Source organism: Homarus americanus, unplaced genomic scaffold (genome assembly GCF_018991925.1).
Source record: "Homarus americanus isolate GMGI-L3 unplaced genomic scaffold, GMGI_Hamer_2.0 scaffold7626, whole genome shotgun sequence".
Classification (NCBI taxonomy): Eukaryota; Metazoa; Arthropoda; class Malacostraca; order Decapoda; family Nephropidae; genus Homarus; species Homarus americanus.
In genome coordinates, this window is record NW_024718273.1 from 17,590,911 (window position 1) to 17,609,252 (window position 18,342).

Genomic DNA, 18,342 nt, shown 5'->3' on the forward strand with positions numbered 1-18,342 from the left:
TAACATTTTGAAGCAGGAGGTGTAATATTATGATTTTCTGCGCTACTGAAATCCCCCTGCAGTTCCCACCTCCATCACACACACACACACACACACACTGCAGAGTTTGGACAAGAAGACCTCCCAGTGACGAAATTATACCAGACACCTTCAAGATGCTCAGTAAAGCAATAGTGTCGTTTGTCTGTTCGTGAGCCCCTTTGTGTGTGTGTGTGTGTGTGTGTGTGTGTGTGTGTGTGTGCTGAGTATAAGTACTTACAGGGGAGAAAAAAAAGGAGATGAAGTGTAATTATTTTGAAATGTGTGATGTAAGGATGACAACAGTTGAGGTAGGACGTGTATGTACAGAGGCCGATGGAATGGGACGTTTCCATGTCTACTGTCCCTGTCAGCAGTAAATATCAGAGCTGTATAAATAACATCTACAGTGGTGGGCTACAAGTTCACAAAAGGTTAGGTTAGGTTTGGTTTGGTTTGGTTTGGTTTGGTTTGGTTTGGTTTGGTTTGGTTAGGTTAGGTGTGATAATCCATTCGTTCTTGGTTACGATTATGAATTCCTTTTGTGTTTCGAGTAATGTGTTTTTATAGTTGTTATTTACTCACTGGCGATGAGGTCTCAGCCAATGGGTCCACTTTCATGTGCGTCTATAATAATGATTGAGAATGGTTAACATTTCACCATCGTAGAATAAAAACAAACTTACCATTTAAGGTCACCCAATAAACGACTGATCGTATTAGTAACATACAAATTTGAATGCTATATGCCCCCATGACGACATTTCCAGTGAAGCAGTAAAAGTTTACACTTGAGGTAATATAAGAAAGTTCTAAGAAAAGTTCCCACATAGTTTCATCATTTCCATTTTTCCAACTGAATGTTCTAGTTGTACTGACTTGCTCGGGGCTGCTGATCTGGAGGCGTCGTTTTCTGTGATGTGCCGTGAAGAATATTACACAGCACAGTACTTATACATTTTGTCTCTTACTATAAAATAAGTTGTAACATTATTTGATCTTCATTAAAATTATTCATCTCGTTCTGTGAAACCTTTGAATGGAGTGATTTCGACATTATTTTTTTTAAATATTCAAATAATTGTCTTTCATCCATTCCTTGAACGTAGTCAATTACAAAGAGACAAACAAAATTATAAGACTAATAATGATGTTATTAATTACTTATACCATACAGCTGAATTGCTTCTCTGGTAACTCGATATTTTTTTTTGGTAACAGATGTATAATTTTGATAAAAGTGACAAGATGATAGAACAGACAGCAGTACACCTGGCTTGAGGCGCAACTCTCAGGCTTGGATGACGTAGGGTTGAACTTGTACGTGTTGTGACTGCCACGCTCTATGGTCTGTAACAGAAGAGGCGAGGTGAACACTGCTGGTCTTGGATACAGATATTACACTCATAATACAATATAAAATACACACACACAAATATACTGTATATGCATAAACAGTGTCATGTGCATTATATTTTCACAAAAACATTGCCAAGCAGAAGTTGTATATAATATTATTTTTAGTTATTTTGTTATCTTGTTTCTAATTCTCAAAATAAGAGTAATAAATAACCTCGTTTCCTCCTGGTCATGTCGAGGTGGGTGGTAGTGGTGGATGAGGGCAGTACTGAGGGAGGCCTGGGTCTTGGTTTTCTGTCGTGGCCTCGTCTGATCTTCTGAAGAGCGTTATCGACACACGGACACAACAGAGGCATCTTTAGTAGAATTGTCAGTAGCGGGATATGTAGAGCGTACTGTAAGATCACGTGTTACTGAGTGAAGGGTGAGTGGGGTAGGGATTATATCATATTATTGACACCAAGTTAAGATGGGTTATGGCAAAATAAAAGTCTGTCAAAAATATAATGAAAGTTATGAAAAGTCGACTGATATTGACCTGAGCACCGGAGGGGAGGGAACACACGGTGTAGTCAGAGTGAGAGAATCCCCACCCAATTAGACCGTCATGGACGGTGGCTGTCAGCAGTGCTACCCATCCTAACTTGCTCTGTATGAAGGTAAACTCTCTCCACGTCAGGGTGGCTGACACAGATGGTAGTGATGACACGCCCAGGATGCAGGTAATACACATCGACAGCGTCCCTACGTATACAATTTTTTTCGAGTGTTACCCTAGAAATGTTTACATTTTCTTTGACAGATAAATTATTCCATTCTCTATAAATTCTCAACAAGGGTAACTAAATTATTTTATTTCATCTCCCTATATTTCACGTACTGTACCAACAACCGAAATATAAGACCATACCCATTGTGAGGAATAACTCTCCCTGAAGACTCATTTTGGAATTATGAATAGTTATTTCTCTAGTCACGAAGGAGGTGCTGTTGACCTTGACGTCAACAGATATGACAGTCGCCGGCTCCCACACCAAGGCATCGTAGTCGCCCGACCATATGGCGAGACCGAGACAAGTCTGCCAATATATATAGTTACAAATTATGATGTTGATATGTTAATACTTAAAACTTATGGAAATAGATGTAACGTTGACTGTAAAGAAACATAGTCTTCGCCTCTGCCTTTCTCCTACCCACTCTCCTGAAAAAGAATATATTTTGTTTTATCTGCACAATATGTATCGGGATGTGCCAACCTAACATGCCAAGAATTTCATTATTCCCCAAAACAATCTATCTTACACACGTTTGGTGGCTATCACTCGTACATCAGCCAATGTGTAACAGATACGTGACCGACCGTTCTAGCGGCTAACGAGCTGATCAATGGCGAAGAGGGTAAAATATAAAAGATAAATTATAATGGAGACAGATCCGTAGCCCGCCCCCCACCTTCCTCCCGGCAAAGATAAAATAATAACATAATCCTTTGCCATTTACATTTGGGGTATAAAGGAAGGCTTCTGCGTAGGGCTAATGAAATTACGAGTTAGTATTACTTCAAAGTTATCAAGCTTAATATGATTGTTTTTTTATTTTATTGTTATATTTTCACGATATGTGGTAACAAAGTTTTTTATGTAACTCTATGAAATGTTATCATTGACAGTGAATGATAAATTGGACAGGTAAGATTACACACCAAAGATTATTATTACACCTGATGATAAAACACCCTAACGCTACCTGGGGATTTAGGTTAGGTTAGGTTAGGTTTAGGTTGGATTAGGTTAGGTTAGGCTTGGTTGGATTAGGTTTAGGTTAGGCTAGGTTGGATTAGGTTTAGGTTAGGCTAGGTTGGATTAGGTTTAGGCTACGTTAGATTAGGTTAGGTTTGTTCTGTAAAGGTCTTCCGTCACCCACTATTGTCCTGTCTAAGCTATTTTGTACTACGACTCAGCTTCACCTTGTCTTTGTCCCTGTATTGTAACCAACCAACCAACCCAACCCAACCAACCTAGAAATTGGAGTAAATAACCTCATGCCGGTAGAAAATAACGAGTGCGGCGTTTACCCTCCCTTCCCCCGCCCCCATAATGAACCAAGAGACAATGACGTCACCAGTAACTCACGTGAACAACAGAGAGCCACAACATGAGAAGACCGAGTTGTTTCCTCATCTTGAGCCAGTTGTCGAGCCACCCTGGGAATCGTCTGTACTTGGTGCCCCATATCAGCTGCAAGTAGGCGGCGCCCACACCTGTCAAACCATGGTAATGTTGATTGTATGGCCAGTTGCTTTAGTAGAAATTCTGGTACATAGAAACTGATGAACCCCACAAGCTTTATCGTATTCCATTTTGCACAGAGAGAGAGCTCAGGTATCACTCACTGACCAGGGAGGTAACACAGAGTGAGGGTCCAGAGAGCAGTGATGGCTGTAGTACGGTTGAAGTTCAGGAGAGCCAAATGCTTGAGTGTTGAATCCCTCCACGACTCACCCTCTTTAACACTTCCACACACCTGGAACCTGTCACAACAACCAGTGATGATAATACGATGATAGACTATACCTGCTATATAACACAGTGATCACACCTGTTATAGCAGCCACAGGTAGTTTAAGACTCACTTGAAGAGGAGGACAAGGTAGTGTAGGAGCCAGAGAGCAGTGACCAGAATGAGTGGGGTCCTCCAGGCAGGAATGAGCTGTAGTGGGATGGCCTCAATGTACCGCGCTTCCCTCAGTGGGCCCAAGTCCACACCACAGTACCCCATGTGTTTGACCATCTCCAGCACACGACCACGAGCATCCTTCCAGTCTGACGCTACCGGCACCTGACGTACACAAACACGGACTCCTTATACTCATACAGTACATCAGTGAGGAGAAATACAGTTACAGTTGTATTATATGTATCGGGTATACTAATTGACACTCAATAATGGCAGTTAGGTACATGTAATTATACACCCAAATTATATTCCATTACATTTCTGCTGTTACTTATTCCATGCAAATATCACATCAGTATTATATATCCTCATCATGACGCTGCTTTCACTTAATTAATTCCTATCTTCTGTAATAAATTCTAAATACCAAAACAAACTCATATGGCATTCAACACTTCTCAATTTACCACAGTATAATCATTATCCACTCCACCAATTATCCACGAGAGGTGAAAACAGGTATGACGACAATAGACTAGAAAAAAATATATACCTGACGACATAATAATTTATTTTAGTGTCTACGTAACAACACGTGTAGTTCCCAGATCAATAGTTGCATTACTTATCAAACATTCCAGTCACGTCATTATGTAATTGTAATTTATAACTCCCAACTACACATTACGTACAGATCATTATATAGATCACAAAAGAAGAGTATTAACTTAATGTACCACCTGGCTGACGTAATGGACTCGTTCATATTAAAACTTGACCTCACACAGTTTACAACATAGGTCATTAATATTGTGTGTGTGTGTGTGTGTTTTCAGTTGTGCATTATTATCCTCTTTATAAAACAACATATCAGGGAGAAGACTGACCTGCTTGGCTGCCTGTTGCACATTGTTCTCCAGAGCGTAGGCGGACAGCACGTTGAAAGCCTTCACTACAAACGCATCTGGCAACAAACTCTGCAACTTCTCTGCGTAGCTCGGCAAACTGTTTCAAGTCAACTCTTCAATTAATAGATTAATGACGCCGTATAATTAACAACAATTATTAACATGATGGAAAAACTCATTAGCATCAACTACTTACAGGGTATAAACATTAAGCTATACTGTACGCCAATATGTGGATTAAAGTTACTTCGGGAGTATTAAGTTCACGTTCTATTTACCGTAAGTGAAGAAAGGACAACAGTAATCTAGATAAAGTATTTCAGTATAATTAAACAGTGTCAGCAGGAGTATTATCAATAGTAATCGTCATAATACTCTCTCACATATTGTTTAATGAGTTTCCAAATTCTTACCTGAGTGGTTGTGGGGAGGTAGAGTTGGCCACGTCAATCACCACCTTATGACGGAGGAGTGAGAGAGGGAGGCGTTGGTAGTGGTCGTGCCCTACAGCCACCACCACCGTGTTGGCCCTCGCTGCCTCATCCTGAGTCACCAGCCGTGTGCCCGCTTTCTTTCTCACCAAGTCTCTGGATCAAACACAAACATGACATTATTGTATTGTTATCGTTATCGTTGAGAGTATAGCGGTGTTACGAAATAGAGATCTAGTCTTTAGTACCGTGTTGTAAGTGGTTTAGTACTGTGTGTGTTGTAGGTGGTTGTGTGGTTGCACTATGTTTGTTTTGTATGTGTGTGTGGGGGGTTCTGTAGCGTCAGCCAGTGGTCAGTGGAAATATATACCGTACAGTACTGTATTGACCGCCACACGTTGCCAAGGTTACAGTAAATAGTGATCATTATTATATAATATCCTAGACAGAATTGGAAGTAAGGCCGTGGTTGGTTAGGTTAGGTTAAGTTAGTACTGTACCGTGGTTGGTTAGGTTGGGTTAGTACTGTACCGTGGTTGGTTAGGTTAGGTTAAGTTAGTACTGTATCGTGGTTGGTTAGGTTAGTACTGTACCGTGGTTGGTTAGATTAGTACTGTACCGTGGTTGGTTAGGTTAGGTTAAGTTAGTACTGTACCGTGGTTGGTTAGGTTAGGTTAAGTTAGTACTGTACCGTGGTTGGTTAGGTTAGTACTGTACCGTGGTTTGTTAGGTTAGTTCTGTACCGTGGTTGGTTAGGTTAGGTTAATACTGTACCGTGGTTTGTTAGTTTAGGTTAATACTGTACCGTGGTTTGTTAGGTTAGTACTGTACCGTGGTTAATTAGGTTAGGTTAATACTCTACCGTGATTGTGCTGGTGACCAACTTACCAAAACAAATGTTGAAAGTAGTGATAAAATTAAACGAATTAATGTTAATTCTTATGGTATGAAAATATATAGTCAAATTAGATGCAGTTTATTACAATTATTGAAAACTCTGGACATAAACACTTCTCATAATAAAAAAATCAAGTAAAAACTGATACAAAATTTCATTACTTTTATTTAATCATTTGTCTTTCTTAACTATCTCAAGTTAGTGTTACAATTAGAAGCTGGTAATTGTGAGTTTGTGTTGTCGCTTCTCATTACAGTAATATAAATCAGACGTATTAAAGATAAAGAAGGGAGTGCGTAGTACAGTATATGAGGGTCCGCCCAGTAGTTATAGTCGGAACCTGGATATTGATTGGTGAGCTATTAGGTAGTAATAGTTAATAGCTAGCTAGATGGTCGTTTTTTTTAGAGGGGGGGGGGTTATTCCGTGACAAAAGGTGTAATAGGTTATAGCAAGGTCTATAGGTTTAGTTTATACAGTGGGTCAGCTCAGATTGTGGTTGTTGTTAATGAGGCGTTAGTGTGAGGGAGACATACTATAGATGTGTGTATAGTATGAAGGGTGAGTGTTGATACCACCCATACGAGTCACACTAATGAAGAGTGTGGATACCTGCCTTATGAGTCACTGTCAGGGTGTAGTGGGGCGTCTGGACAACAAATAATGTGATTTATAGGCACTCTAGTGTGAGGGAGAGGAATGTGGCGCTGGTGTGAGGGAGAGGAATGTGACGCTGGTGTGGAGAGGAATGTGACGCTGGTGTGAGGGAGAGGAATGTGACGCTGGTGTGAGGGAGAGGAATGACGCTGGGGAGAGGAATGTGACGCTGGTGTGGGGAGAGGAATGATGTGACGCTGGTGTGAGGGGAGAGGAATGGGTGTGAGGGAGAGGAGGTGACAATAGTGTGAGGGAGAGGAATGTGACGCTGGTGTGGATAGTGTGAGGGAGAGGAGTGTGACGATAGTGTGAGGGAGAGGAATGTGACGCTAGTGTGAGGGAGAGGAATGTGACGCTGGTGTGGGGGAGAGGAGTGTGACGATAGTGTGAGGGAGAGGAATGTGACGCGAGTGTGAGGGAGAGGATTGTGACGCTGGTGTGAGGGAGAGGAATGTGACGCTAGTGTGAGGGAGAGGAATGAATAAGAGAGTTCAGGAACCTCCATGATAGAATCCATTCAGCTATTGATCCAACAACACACCTGTGCTTAGTTCCTGGAACCTGACAATACTCAAACAATTCCACTAACTGTAGAGCTTTTTTTTTCTATCTATTGATTAGCCGGAGTTTAACATGCTCAACTGTAATCGTTCGTATACGTCACACTGTAGAAAAATTGACCTATATTTGATGTACGTTTGCATCTACGGAATAATGAACGCTATGACGTCATAATCCACACAATAATGCATTAAATCGATGTTTAATGATATCTCGCCTACGATAACTGCACTAGTATAATTAACACCCCAGGAACAATATAGCTATTAGGAGATATGACGTCATACTCAACAACAGGACTTGCCTTATATAACACCTTGGTTCTCCGTGTACTGTGTTGGGACGAGAAATATGTTGAGTGTAGTGTAGTGTAGACCTTATCATTACTCGGGTGTTAGTCCTGGAGTAAAGAGACTAAGAGGATCCTTTAATTAACGTCAACACACACAAACACACACACTAAAAACTGCAGGTGACCTTGACCTAATCATCAGATACACTATTACGTAACGAGGCTGTAATTTACCCCTGATGGAGCTACTGCTTTTCTTTACTTTTTTTTATTGGGCACTCCCCTACTGTACATCCTTGTGTAAGGTGAAGCGTTTACAGCGCCCAACAGGGAAGCATGCTAAGTTCATGCTTGCCTTTATGTCTCATGAGTTAAGGGCGTAGAAGCCTGAAGAGTCAAGGGCGTAGAAGCCTGAAGAGTCAAGGGCGTAGAAGCCTGAAGAGTCAGTGGTTTATGTCATCAAGTTATTGGAAGCTCCAACAACTTTCCCTGAATACGAATTCGCAACTTTCGACTTACAACAGGTACCTACTTTTACTGCTAGGTGAACAGGGACTAATGGGGGCTAGGAAGTATGTCCAAACAACTTTCACCGGCCCGGGAATGGAACCCGTGACATCTCGCTTGTGAGGCAAGAACGGTACCGCTTCTACCACCGGTCCCCCCTTTTCTTTACTGAACTATAAACATGTACATAAAGTCTTGCCAGCGGTGACGACGCCAGCTCTGATATTAAAATAAATGTGATAACTGACAATGAGAACAACTCTCGTATCGAAGTTGTGTGGATTCCGTCCTATGTTGGAATTAGGTATGACTGTGCTGATAGACTCGCCAATGAGGCATGTAAGAAAGAAAATGTTGACCGTGACCTTGGCCTGTCCAATGCTGTACTTAAAAACATTCAAGTCAGAATCATGAACTCTGATCTAGAAGAACTGAGAAATGCAGAGACCTGGCAGTTGTAGCATTAGTAAATATGACAAATTTTGTGACAAGAGGTACTGGTGTGGCCAGCATAAGGACAGAACCAGACAATGTGATATAGTTGTGGCCAGAATTAGGCTAGGATACAGACACATCTGGCAAGTTAGTAACGCTGTACCCATACTGGAACACTCAGCATGTAAACCTTGTGATAAACCTTTAAAGCATACATTTGAACACTATATTATTGAATGTGACACTCAAAGACTTCAGGCCACCTGGCTTATTGTATCATAAACTCTGTAATTACTACATTGAATTGGGGGTGCTTGGGACATTCTTGCTGTTTATCCAAAATTTATTAGCCCACACTGATTAGTCTTCAATTAGAATATGACGTCCAATGTATATGAACCACTGTCCGGCATGGCAGTGAACAGTGACATCACCCACATGACTATAACCTTTCTAAACTGGTTGAATATGATGTATTTCTTTGTGTATGAACCTCTGTCCTGCATGGCAGTGAACAGCGACATCAACCCACATGAATCTGACCTACATATACTGTCAATGAATATGATCTATTCCTTTGTGTTTGAACCTCTGTCCTGCGTGTCATTGAGAAGTGATACCACCCTCAGTGTCAAAACCTGACTGAATTACTCAGAATAGGCAAACTGTACTCCAAGCTTTGTCAAGAAATTTTTTGAACTAAAAAACTAAAAACTGTGTGTGACAAGGTTACCTCTTCCAACACCTCGTGCGGCCAAGGTAATTAGGACTGAATAATTGATGATAAGTTTAGACGTACTCCTTATCCCTCTTCTCTATTCGTAAATGGATGAGTATTAATTATACTTTCTATGTTTTAAGATTTGAACAATCGTACTGAATTATTGAGAGAGTAATACATTCATCACGGGAGAGAGAAAGAGGGGTGAGGGATAGAGGGAGTGGCGGGGGAGAGAGGGAGGAGTGGGGTAGAGACTGGGGGGCGGGGTAGAGAGGGAGGAGCGGCAGACACGCAAGTAGGTATAACCTAAAAGGCTCCTGATAAATACACACATGACATCAAATTCTCGGTGGGTTTAGTGACCCCGTATGTTGACGCGGTAACCTTCACAACCGCCAGTACACACAGCAATGGGCCGACACGTAACTCCTGGGTAACGCACTGAAACACTCTGATATATTTTGGTGATTTACATAATGAGGATTTTAAATTGGTTTTGAAGAGTGCTAGGAATGATGGAATTATGAATAGTACTAGGAATGATGACATATAGTGCTAGGAATGATGACATATAGTGCTAGGAATGATGGAATGATGAATAGTACTAGGAATGATGACATATAGTGCTAGGAATGATGACATCTAGTGCTAGGAATGTTGACATCTAGTGTTTGAAATTATGACAAAACTAAATTAGGCAGGGAGTTAAAACCTATATCTTGCGCTTGTGAGACCTCACTTGGATTTCCCAGTTCAGTTCTGGTCACCGTACTACAAAATGGATACAGAATCTCTATAAAGAATGAAGAGGAGACCGATAAGACCAATTCCAGTCACTAGGAACCTTGAGTACAGAGACAGGTTAAACATCGTAGCATCTTAATTTGCACTCTCTGGAGAGACGTGGAGTGAACATTGCTGGAGACAGCTGGCAACTCAAGGCCGTTTGTTTACTATAGTACGTAAAAATTATGAATGGATGTAAAATTTGATGGGTGACTGGTTACTTAGTTCTCCATTGTTTAATTAATGGTTGGGCTGTATTTCGTATTAGAAAATACTCCGTACTAGTAAACAAACGGCCTAGAGTTGCCAGCTGTATCCAGCAATGTTCGAAGAATCTTGAAAGAGACTGTATATTGCATTCATATCAAAATATCCATATCTATCGCTACACCTTTATTCATTACCGCTGAACAAGTCAACATTACTGACTGTCTCGAGGTGTGAAGGTAAAGAAACAGTAGTACTCTTACACATACGAAAGCTTTGTCCGTCTTGACGTTAAGGGAAGACAAGGTTGAATGACTATCATATTCTGTATCGATAACAATGTATAGCAGGTTACGGTGAATGAAGTAACCCAGTAAAGCTAACAATTGGTCAGTAAATAACGGAGAGAGAGAGAGAGAAAGAGATGATGATAATGACGACGCAGGGAGGACAGTTAGGGAGAAGCCATGGTGTTTATTCATTCAGTAGAACTTATTGATTTGTGGTCAGGGAGTGTGGGAGTTGTGAATGGTAGAGGTGGCAGCAGCTCCCCCGGGCCCCTACCCCCCAATACTATACGCCGTGGCTGACTGATCGACCATTTGACCAAGAGTAAAAGCAACAGGCAGGCACTAGGTTCACTGTCAACTTATAATTTTCACACAAAAACTGCATGATCAAAAAATATAATAATTCATTCATTACTTTATCAATTATGTTCCCCGGCTGTGAATTTATACGAATGCAACTGTTTATTTTTAAATATTGTAAACACGTAATGTAATCAGGTATACTAATCCAATTCGAATCTTATTCTGATATTTGTTACTTCTCACTCAACGACGTGTTATACATCTTGCGGTACAAACACGAGACCTATCCCATCTCACACAAACATTACCTCCCCATCCACCCTTACCTTCAACTCATTGTATAAACTAACTCACATATTATTGAACCTTAATCTTATCAACAGTTACAGCTGAGCATCGTTCAGGTTGACCATTTGTATTGTCTGCAGGTTAGGAAGTTACCCTTATAGCGTGTCTCTGTTCAGGTAACCAGTACATAATTAAATACAAGAGATGTGCACATTTGTCTCGCCTTTCTATTAAATATGAAAAAAGTCTATGTTTGATATTGGTCTTAGACTCAAATTCTACTTAAGGTGGTAACGTGTCTTATGTCCGGTGGCAGCCAATACCGTGCCGTGCCAGTAAAAACTCACCTGGCTTACATCCAGACCACAGGGGGTGATACATTATAGAAGATACGTTATAGAAGATGCCAGGCTCATCCATCACACGTCTTAAGTTGATTAAAAAATTATATGGTGTACTAAGCAAGCCTAGCATGAGTTATAGGCCTCGGTCAGGCCCCCACCCTCTTAGTTCATGAAACAGTAAAAAAAAAATATATAACAATTAAACATCACCCAAGCAGTTGCGAAGCGTCACCATGGCAGCGTATATACAAAACTAGTACTGTAGGGCTGTTACTGCAAATATGTAGTCACCGCTGAACTTTGTCTTATGTAATTTTGTTTTTAAATGGGCGAAAAACACTGTGTTATCATTGTACGAACTGTTACTTGTATATTATTTGTTAACCAAGTGACCCACTCCACAATTGTGCAATTTTATCATCTTTGATTATTGTATATTTTCAGCCTTTTGGCTCCCATGCTCTTCCAATAATCTGTTGATTATTATTATTATTATTATTATTATTATAATTATTAATTATTATAATAATTATTATTATTGTTATTATTATTATTATTATTATTTGGGTATGTTTGTTACAACCCCGCGGCCGCGCGTATATCAAGTGTCTTTCACACCAACTGTAGATGAAATGGGGTGGGCGGGTTCCTCGCGAAACAGTAAGGCCAGTGGGCCGCTGTCCGTGTGTACCGTAGTACAGATATTTGCACGCCCCGCCTGGAGCACATTATTTATCCGAGATACACGCACATTCGAATGGTAGAGTTGGTAATGATGGAAGACCAGTAGAAAACATTCTTGATGGACCAAAAAATTGAAGGAGGTGAAAGAATGAAGGCTGGGTGCCTGAGTTTGACCAACAATTTCTTTACTATAGTGTTTTCTCTCCTCAGACAAGAGAATTTTTAACACAGTACAAGTCACACCAGGAGTTTCGATGGGCGCTGACCATGATTATTAATAAGTTTAGTCAACGGAGAAAATGAGATGCAAGAGATTACAGAGGACACTACAGACGCCGAGGTGGTGGGTGGCACGAGAGGTGGACAGATGACGTTAATCGTGGTGAAAAGTGAAGCAAATACCTGAGAAAATGGTTAAGAAACAAAACACAAGAAACTATATTATAACAGATCACCGAAAGAAGAAAATAATATAAGACGTCTGAAAACCATAGAAAAAATATCTGATAAATGACACACTTTACTGTCAAAATTTGGTCATAAAAAGTAGAAAAGTGCTTTAGGTAACCGTGATATAACGAACAATTCACTAAAGATGAGTTTACGGCAGACTAAAATGATATCAATGAAAAATACAGATCTTTTTTTTAATTTCGTCAGTACGGCAAGAAGACCCCGACGAGGAAGACCATAATATGTGACCCTCAAGGAATACCGCTCAGTACTGGAGAAATGGAGAGTTAAGGGACAGAGCATCACCAGTTCCAACGAGTCATTATTGAGTATGGCAGCTGTGTAAGGACTTGAAGACTCCGAAATTTGCATTAGAAGTTGACGAATCAGCTGAGCGTGATAATAAATCCTTACTAGTAGTTTACGTGCGTGTTAAGAGCATCAACATTAAAGTCAGAGAAGTTATTGCGTGTACAACAGGTGGAGCACCAGCTGGGACTGGCCGTCAACAGGGTACATGACACATCAAAAAAGTAGTCCCCTGTACTGAACCGGGTCTTCGTCATTCATTATGTTGTCTACGAAGGGTAAATTGTTTGAGGCGTTTCCACGATCTCCATGACACTGTTGTTGAATTTATTTTATTCAACTGACCAGAAAACATGCAGTGAAGCAGAGGCGAGACGAACTAACAGATTAATAGCTTTAATAGTTCCCGTTGCATACACCTCGATGAAAATAATAGTGATCGTAACATCGCGGGAATTCCGTCCTGAGTGTAGGATTAAAGTCCCCCCCCCCCCACAGGACAAAATAAATAATAATAAGAATTGTTTAAATCATTATGTTTATTCTTTATTATTGCATTTATTGTTTATGAACACTTCTCCGACATACAAAATATTACATTTATTAAATCATATGACTGTAATACCTTAACCTAACCTAACCTATTTTGCACTTTAACTAGGGATCTTTTGTCCTGCTTAGCAATTTAACTGTCAGGGTTTTGTCCAGGGGGTTTTTGTCCGAGGGCTTTTGTCCGAATTCCGCCCCATCATGTACCAACACCAACAAGTCTTAACCTTTACTCTCGCGTGTGAACCTGAGTAATAGCTTACTTTACGATAGAGGTTTTTTAGCTATGAATTGTTGAAAATCTATATCCCAAGTGCGCTTCGTGTGCCGAAAGGGGTACCGTAGTTTTAAGGTCACTTCTTAGTCAGTCCTGCTACTGCTTTCATTTTTGCGTGACACTGCTGAAGTGGGTCGTTGTCTGCGCTCTGGCAACCCACTATATGAAAACAAAACTCATAAGGTGACTTGTTTGCTCTTGACTCTTCTAATAATAATATTTCCGTTAAGACAATACTAAATTTTTTTAGCCTATCCTCATCACATTTATTTATTTTTTTTATTCAAACACCTGCTGAAATACATTAAAATAAACCACGATCAGACCATAAGGATATGTATAAATTTGGCTGTAGTGTTATGTATAAAATAATGTGCGTAGCTAAAACAACTATCTGTGCAGGTGGGGATCGATATACTCCGAAATTGTACGTGTGACTAGTGACAGCCCTCTTATATCAAAATTTATCGTCTTTGGTCTCATATTGTTTCCCACAAAGTATGCACAGATAGTTGTAGCTGTACATATGAAAGAAATCTCTGCCTAATATTAAACGTCACTCACAGACTAACTCATTCACGAGTGTTCCCACCTATAATACTGTCTTGCTCTGATTGAACACAAACACAATTTAGCCTTACAGGAATAAATCATGTATGTTGATAATTAGGAAAAAGTGTATTATATAAAGCTGCATAACTAATTTGCCTCGTGTGTTATCATAATTATGTGATTGTCTACAGCATCTCAAGTTAGTGTATAACGTATGTGACCACTTGGCTCACATACATGTAGATTTACCATGTGTTAAATTTGATTACTTACTGTATCTGAGGATTGGTAGGATCGCGGGAGCCAATCAGCACTGTGTATCCAGCCTGTGCAATCTTGCCTGCGATGGCGCGGCCGTAATCCCCACTGCCTATGACGCCGATAACTCTCTCCTTCTCTTCCTCCGCTTTCAGTTCATCGTAAGGGAATCCTTTCGTAACATTTTGACCCAGAATTTCTTTAGACTTCGGTTGGACTCCGAAACCGGCAGATAGATTGTGTGCGTTGAAGTCGGCCTCGTGGACAGGGAGAGTGCTGTTGGTCGAGAAGGACGGCAGGGAGATCTCACTCTCCCCCAGACTGAGGTCATCAAGGCTAAGGGTGGATTCCCTCTTGCTGTTAAGGCTTTCGTTTTGTCCAAATCTGGAGCCATATTTTCTCTTCACTCCCTTTTCACTGTCGTTATACATAGTGTGAGGAACTTCAGTATCTGTTGCTACCGGTAAACACTCTTCTTGGCGTGTCTTATCCTCATGTTCTCATCTTCGTAACGTTTCGCTCTTTGTCGTGAGTACGATTTTGTCTCGCCTGCGAACAAACCAAATTTTTCTTATTAGGTGATACATTATCAGTCCATTAAATTTTATACATTTCACATGAATATTTTATTTTTTCTCGTATAATTAACACCTCCATTCAGCATTCAATTTGAAACTAAGATGAATAATACACAATTTACACTGCAAGTTCTGGGCCACGTCAGCTGTCACGCTTCGTCCGTTAGCCGTCCACCTTCCTAACACGCCCGAATCTCTCACTGGTCTCACTAAGTTTACAATTTGTTATTGATTTACCATTTCATCCCACTCATCTAGTCAATTGTCACACTTTGTTCATTCACATTCACTTTATAACTTATCAGATTCCCTTTATAAGTGAGCCAATACACTTTTTTTTTAGTTTTCACATTTGCTTTGTAAGTTACGACACTTTTAATGTAAGTGGTCACAGTCACTTGAAGTCCTCCAACTCGCCTTAAAAGTGGTCAAACTTTTTCTGCAATTTTATACACACACACACACACACACACACACACACACACACACACACACACACACACACACACAGTTAGTTATTACACAGTTTTCACACTTAAGTTTTCACACACACTCTTTAATAATGACACTTACTTTATAAATTACTACACCGTTTTTTATAATTTGTCATACTCGCTTAATAAGTCAGACTGAACACTTTACCACTCGTTCAACTCACTGTAAAGATTTCACTCAGTTCCAAAGTCATCTAAGTGTCTTTCAGTTGTAAACACTTACTTGTAACTCATCACACTCAATTTCTAAGTCACCCCCACTCAAGTCGCCCCCCCCCCACTCAGTTTGTAAGTTGTCACGCTCACTTTGTAAATTGTCAGTCATCCCATTCATTTTCTGTGTTGATTTAGCTGAATGTGCCCGTCATCCCACGCACTGGTTTTAAGTTCGTTTCCTCTGTCGTCCCACTCACTTTCTCTGTCGTCCCACTCACTTTCTCTGCCGTTCCACTCACCGTATCGTCCCACTCAGACTAATTCACCAAATCATTGGCAAAACCTTTATAAAACTGTTACAGAATGCGTGTGGAGGAGGAGAATTACGGGAAGTTGTCGAAAAATTCATTACCCAACTTTTCTGCTAAGTTGTGGGTCGATGAAATGATGGATGACACCTAACACCTCAAACAGAGAAGGTCAAGTCGTTTCAGTGCTCCCAACTACTTGTCCACACACGTCTCATAGCGAATGTAACAGAGATATGTTCGTTGGCTTCCCGTTGAAGACTATAGCGCAAAAGCTGACGATGTTTGCGCTACTATGTTGTATTTCTTCTATTAAACGTATATCATGGGACAAAGTGGTCAAGATTTGTACTGATGGAGCCACGTTTTGCTTCATTACCTACTGAAGGTCAAGGAGAAGAGTCCCCCAAGTATTTCAACACACTACGTCATCCATCGCGAGGTTTGGCAGCAAAGATACCTCCACTGCAACTATGAGTGTCTCTGGACGTGGTGAACTTCATGAATATTATAGTGCCTTGAACACCCGGGTTGTTCCTGGAATTGTGCCCTTGCTATTTTACACCGATGTTTTCTGTCATTCAAAGGGCAGTATGTTATGTTGGTGCGCAAGTATGGTGTGAGAGAAGAGATGAGGAAGTTTCTCAAGGCTGGAACAAAATTTGACTTGCTCGTTACCTTTAATTTAGAGAACCTTATTTCCTGACTGGCTTACCTTGTAGACCTTAAATGGCCTCAACCTCAAATTAGAAGATAGAGACACAACTACCACTCATAACTATGATGCTACTCAAACATTCACCACTAAACTGCAGCGTCACATCTTTTTTTTCACGTCTTGACGAAGTCCTGAATGGCAATGGCCGTAGTGACGGTCGCCTTGAACCTATGGACGACGAGTTCTATCAATATTTTCCTGACGTCAAACATTTCCAGTTAGAGTCCATTCTCGACAGATATCACCTTTCCCACAAGTGTTACGGGTGTCTCTTGAAATGAAATTATAGTCTGCCGCTAAGGATGACACGAAGAGAGGTTCTGAGGGAAGTATTTACTAATTTACAAGACTGTACAGTAAGCCAGCGAGCCCTTCAAGTCACCAGTCTCTCCTCACCAGCTTTATCTACTGTATGTGACACAGGATTGTCAGCTTTGGTTGTGATCAAAACACGTGAAATAAAGTTGCTGGTGAAAGATGTTAGATTTCGATTAATTGTCAAATTAAATAAATTCAATGACCTGTAATAGTTAATGGTATAATTGATTATTAGAAGGGTGAGAGGTCAGAGGTTCAACTCATAAGGGGGCGAGAGGTTAGGTAAAATCGGGGGTGAGGGGTCAGAGGTCAACTCAGGAGTCAGGCTCAATTTATAAAGGGTGTGAGAGATCAGAGGTCAACTCATAGGGACGAGGGTCAGAGGTCAATTCGTAGGGGCGAGGGGTCAGAGGTCAACTCATAGGGCGGTGAGGGCTCAGAGGTCAACTCATATTTTTGTGGGGTGAGGGGACAGAGGTCAACTCATAGGGCAGTGAGGGGTCAGAGGTCAACGCATGGGCACAGATAAAAAAAAGTTTATCATTGGTCTAATTCACTTTGAGTCACCTTACACAGTCTAAATCATGACTCAGTGTAAGTTAGCCAGACAGTCATTACCCTCAGTCATTTGCATTTGTCTAACTCACTTCACTCATCGTCACACTCATCTGATCTTTCATTTCCTTGGGGTACATTAATAAACCAACTCCCTTCAATAACATTTCTTCTATATTATATGTTTAAATTACTTTATTAAACACACTACTTTTGATATAAGTTTACATTACTATGATTGATTCACTCCATTTAGTCACTTTGTCAGTCGCCACGCTGATGGTACGACGGAACGAGGAGAGCAGGTGGAGGAGGCACGACTGACGCTCCCATGACCCTCACCACTCACTGTGTACTACTGTAGGCCAATGGAGCAAAACCCTGGCGCTTGCTTAGTCTACTCTCCCCTCCCCCACCCACCCTTCTCCATAGTCCACCCTCCCTAGCCC

The 18,342-nt window shown here is 40.7% G+C and overlaps 1 protein-coding gene across 3 annotated transcripts; it reads right to left on the reverse strand.

Annotated features, from left to right (window-relative positions):
* Window positions 1-279: 279 nt before the first annotated feature.
* LOC121859500 (metalloreductase STEAP4-like) lies at window positions 280-18,241 on the reverse strand. Of its 3 annotated transcripts, none has more exons than XM_042356350.1 (11): window positions 18,154-18,241; window positions 14,782-15,315; window positions 5,378-5,551; window positions 4,944-5,061; window positions 4,013-4,218; window positions 3,777-3,910; window positions 3,513-3,640; window positions 2,288-2,456; window positions 1,916-2,121; window positions 1,592-1,772; window positions 280-1,368 (listed from the first exon to the last, which is right to left on the reverse strand). In XM_042356350.1, exons 2-11 carry the CDS (start codon window positions 15,195-15,197, stop codon window positions 1,310-1,312), a joined length of 1,791 nt encoding a protein of 596 aa, XP_042212284.1. In that variant the 5' UTR covers window positions 15,198-15,315; window positions 18,154-18,241; the 3' UTR covers window positions 280-1,309. The 3 variants fall into 3 exon arrangements, with proteins under 3 accessions (XP_042212284.1, XP_042212283.1, XP_042212282.1); XM_042356349.1 differs by having other exon boundaries at window positions 18,127-18,236; XM_042356348.1 differs by having other exon boundaries at window positions 18,122-18,236.
* Window positions 18,242-18,342: the final 101 nt, after the last annotated feature.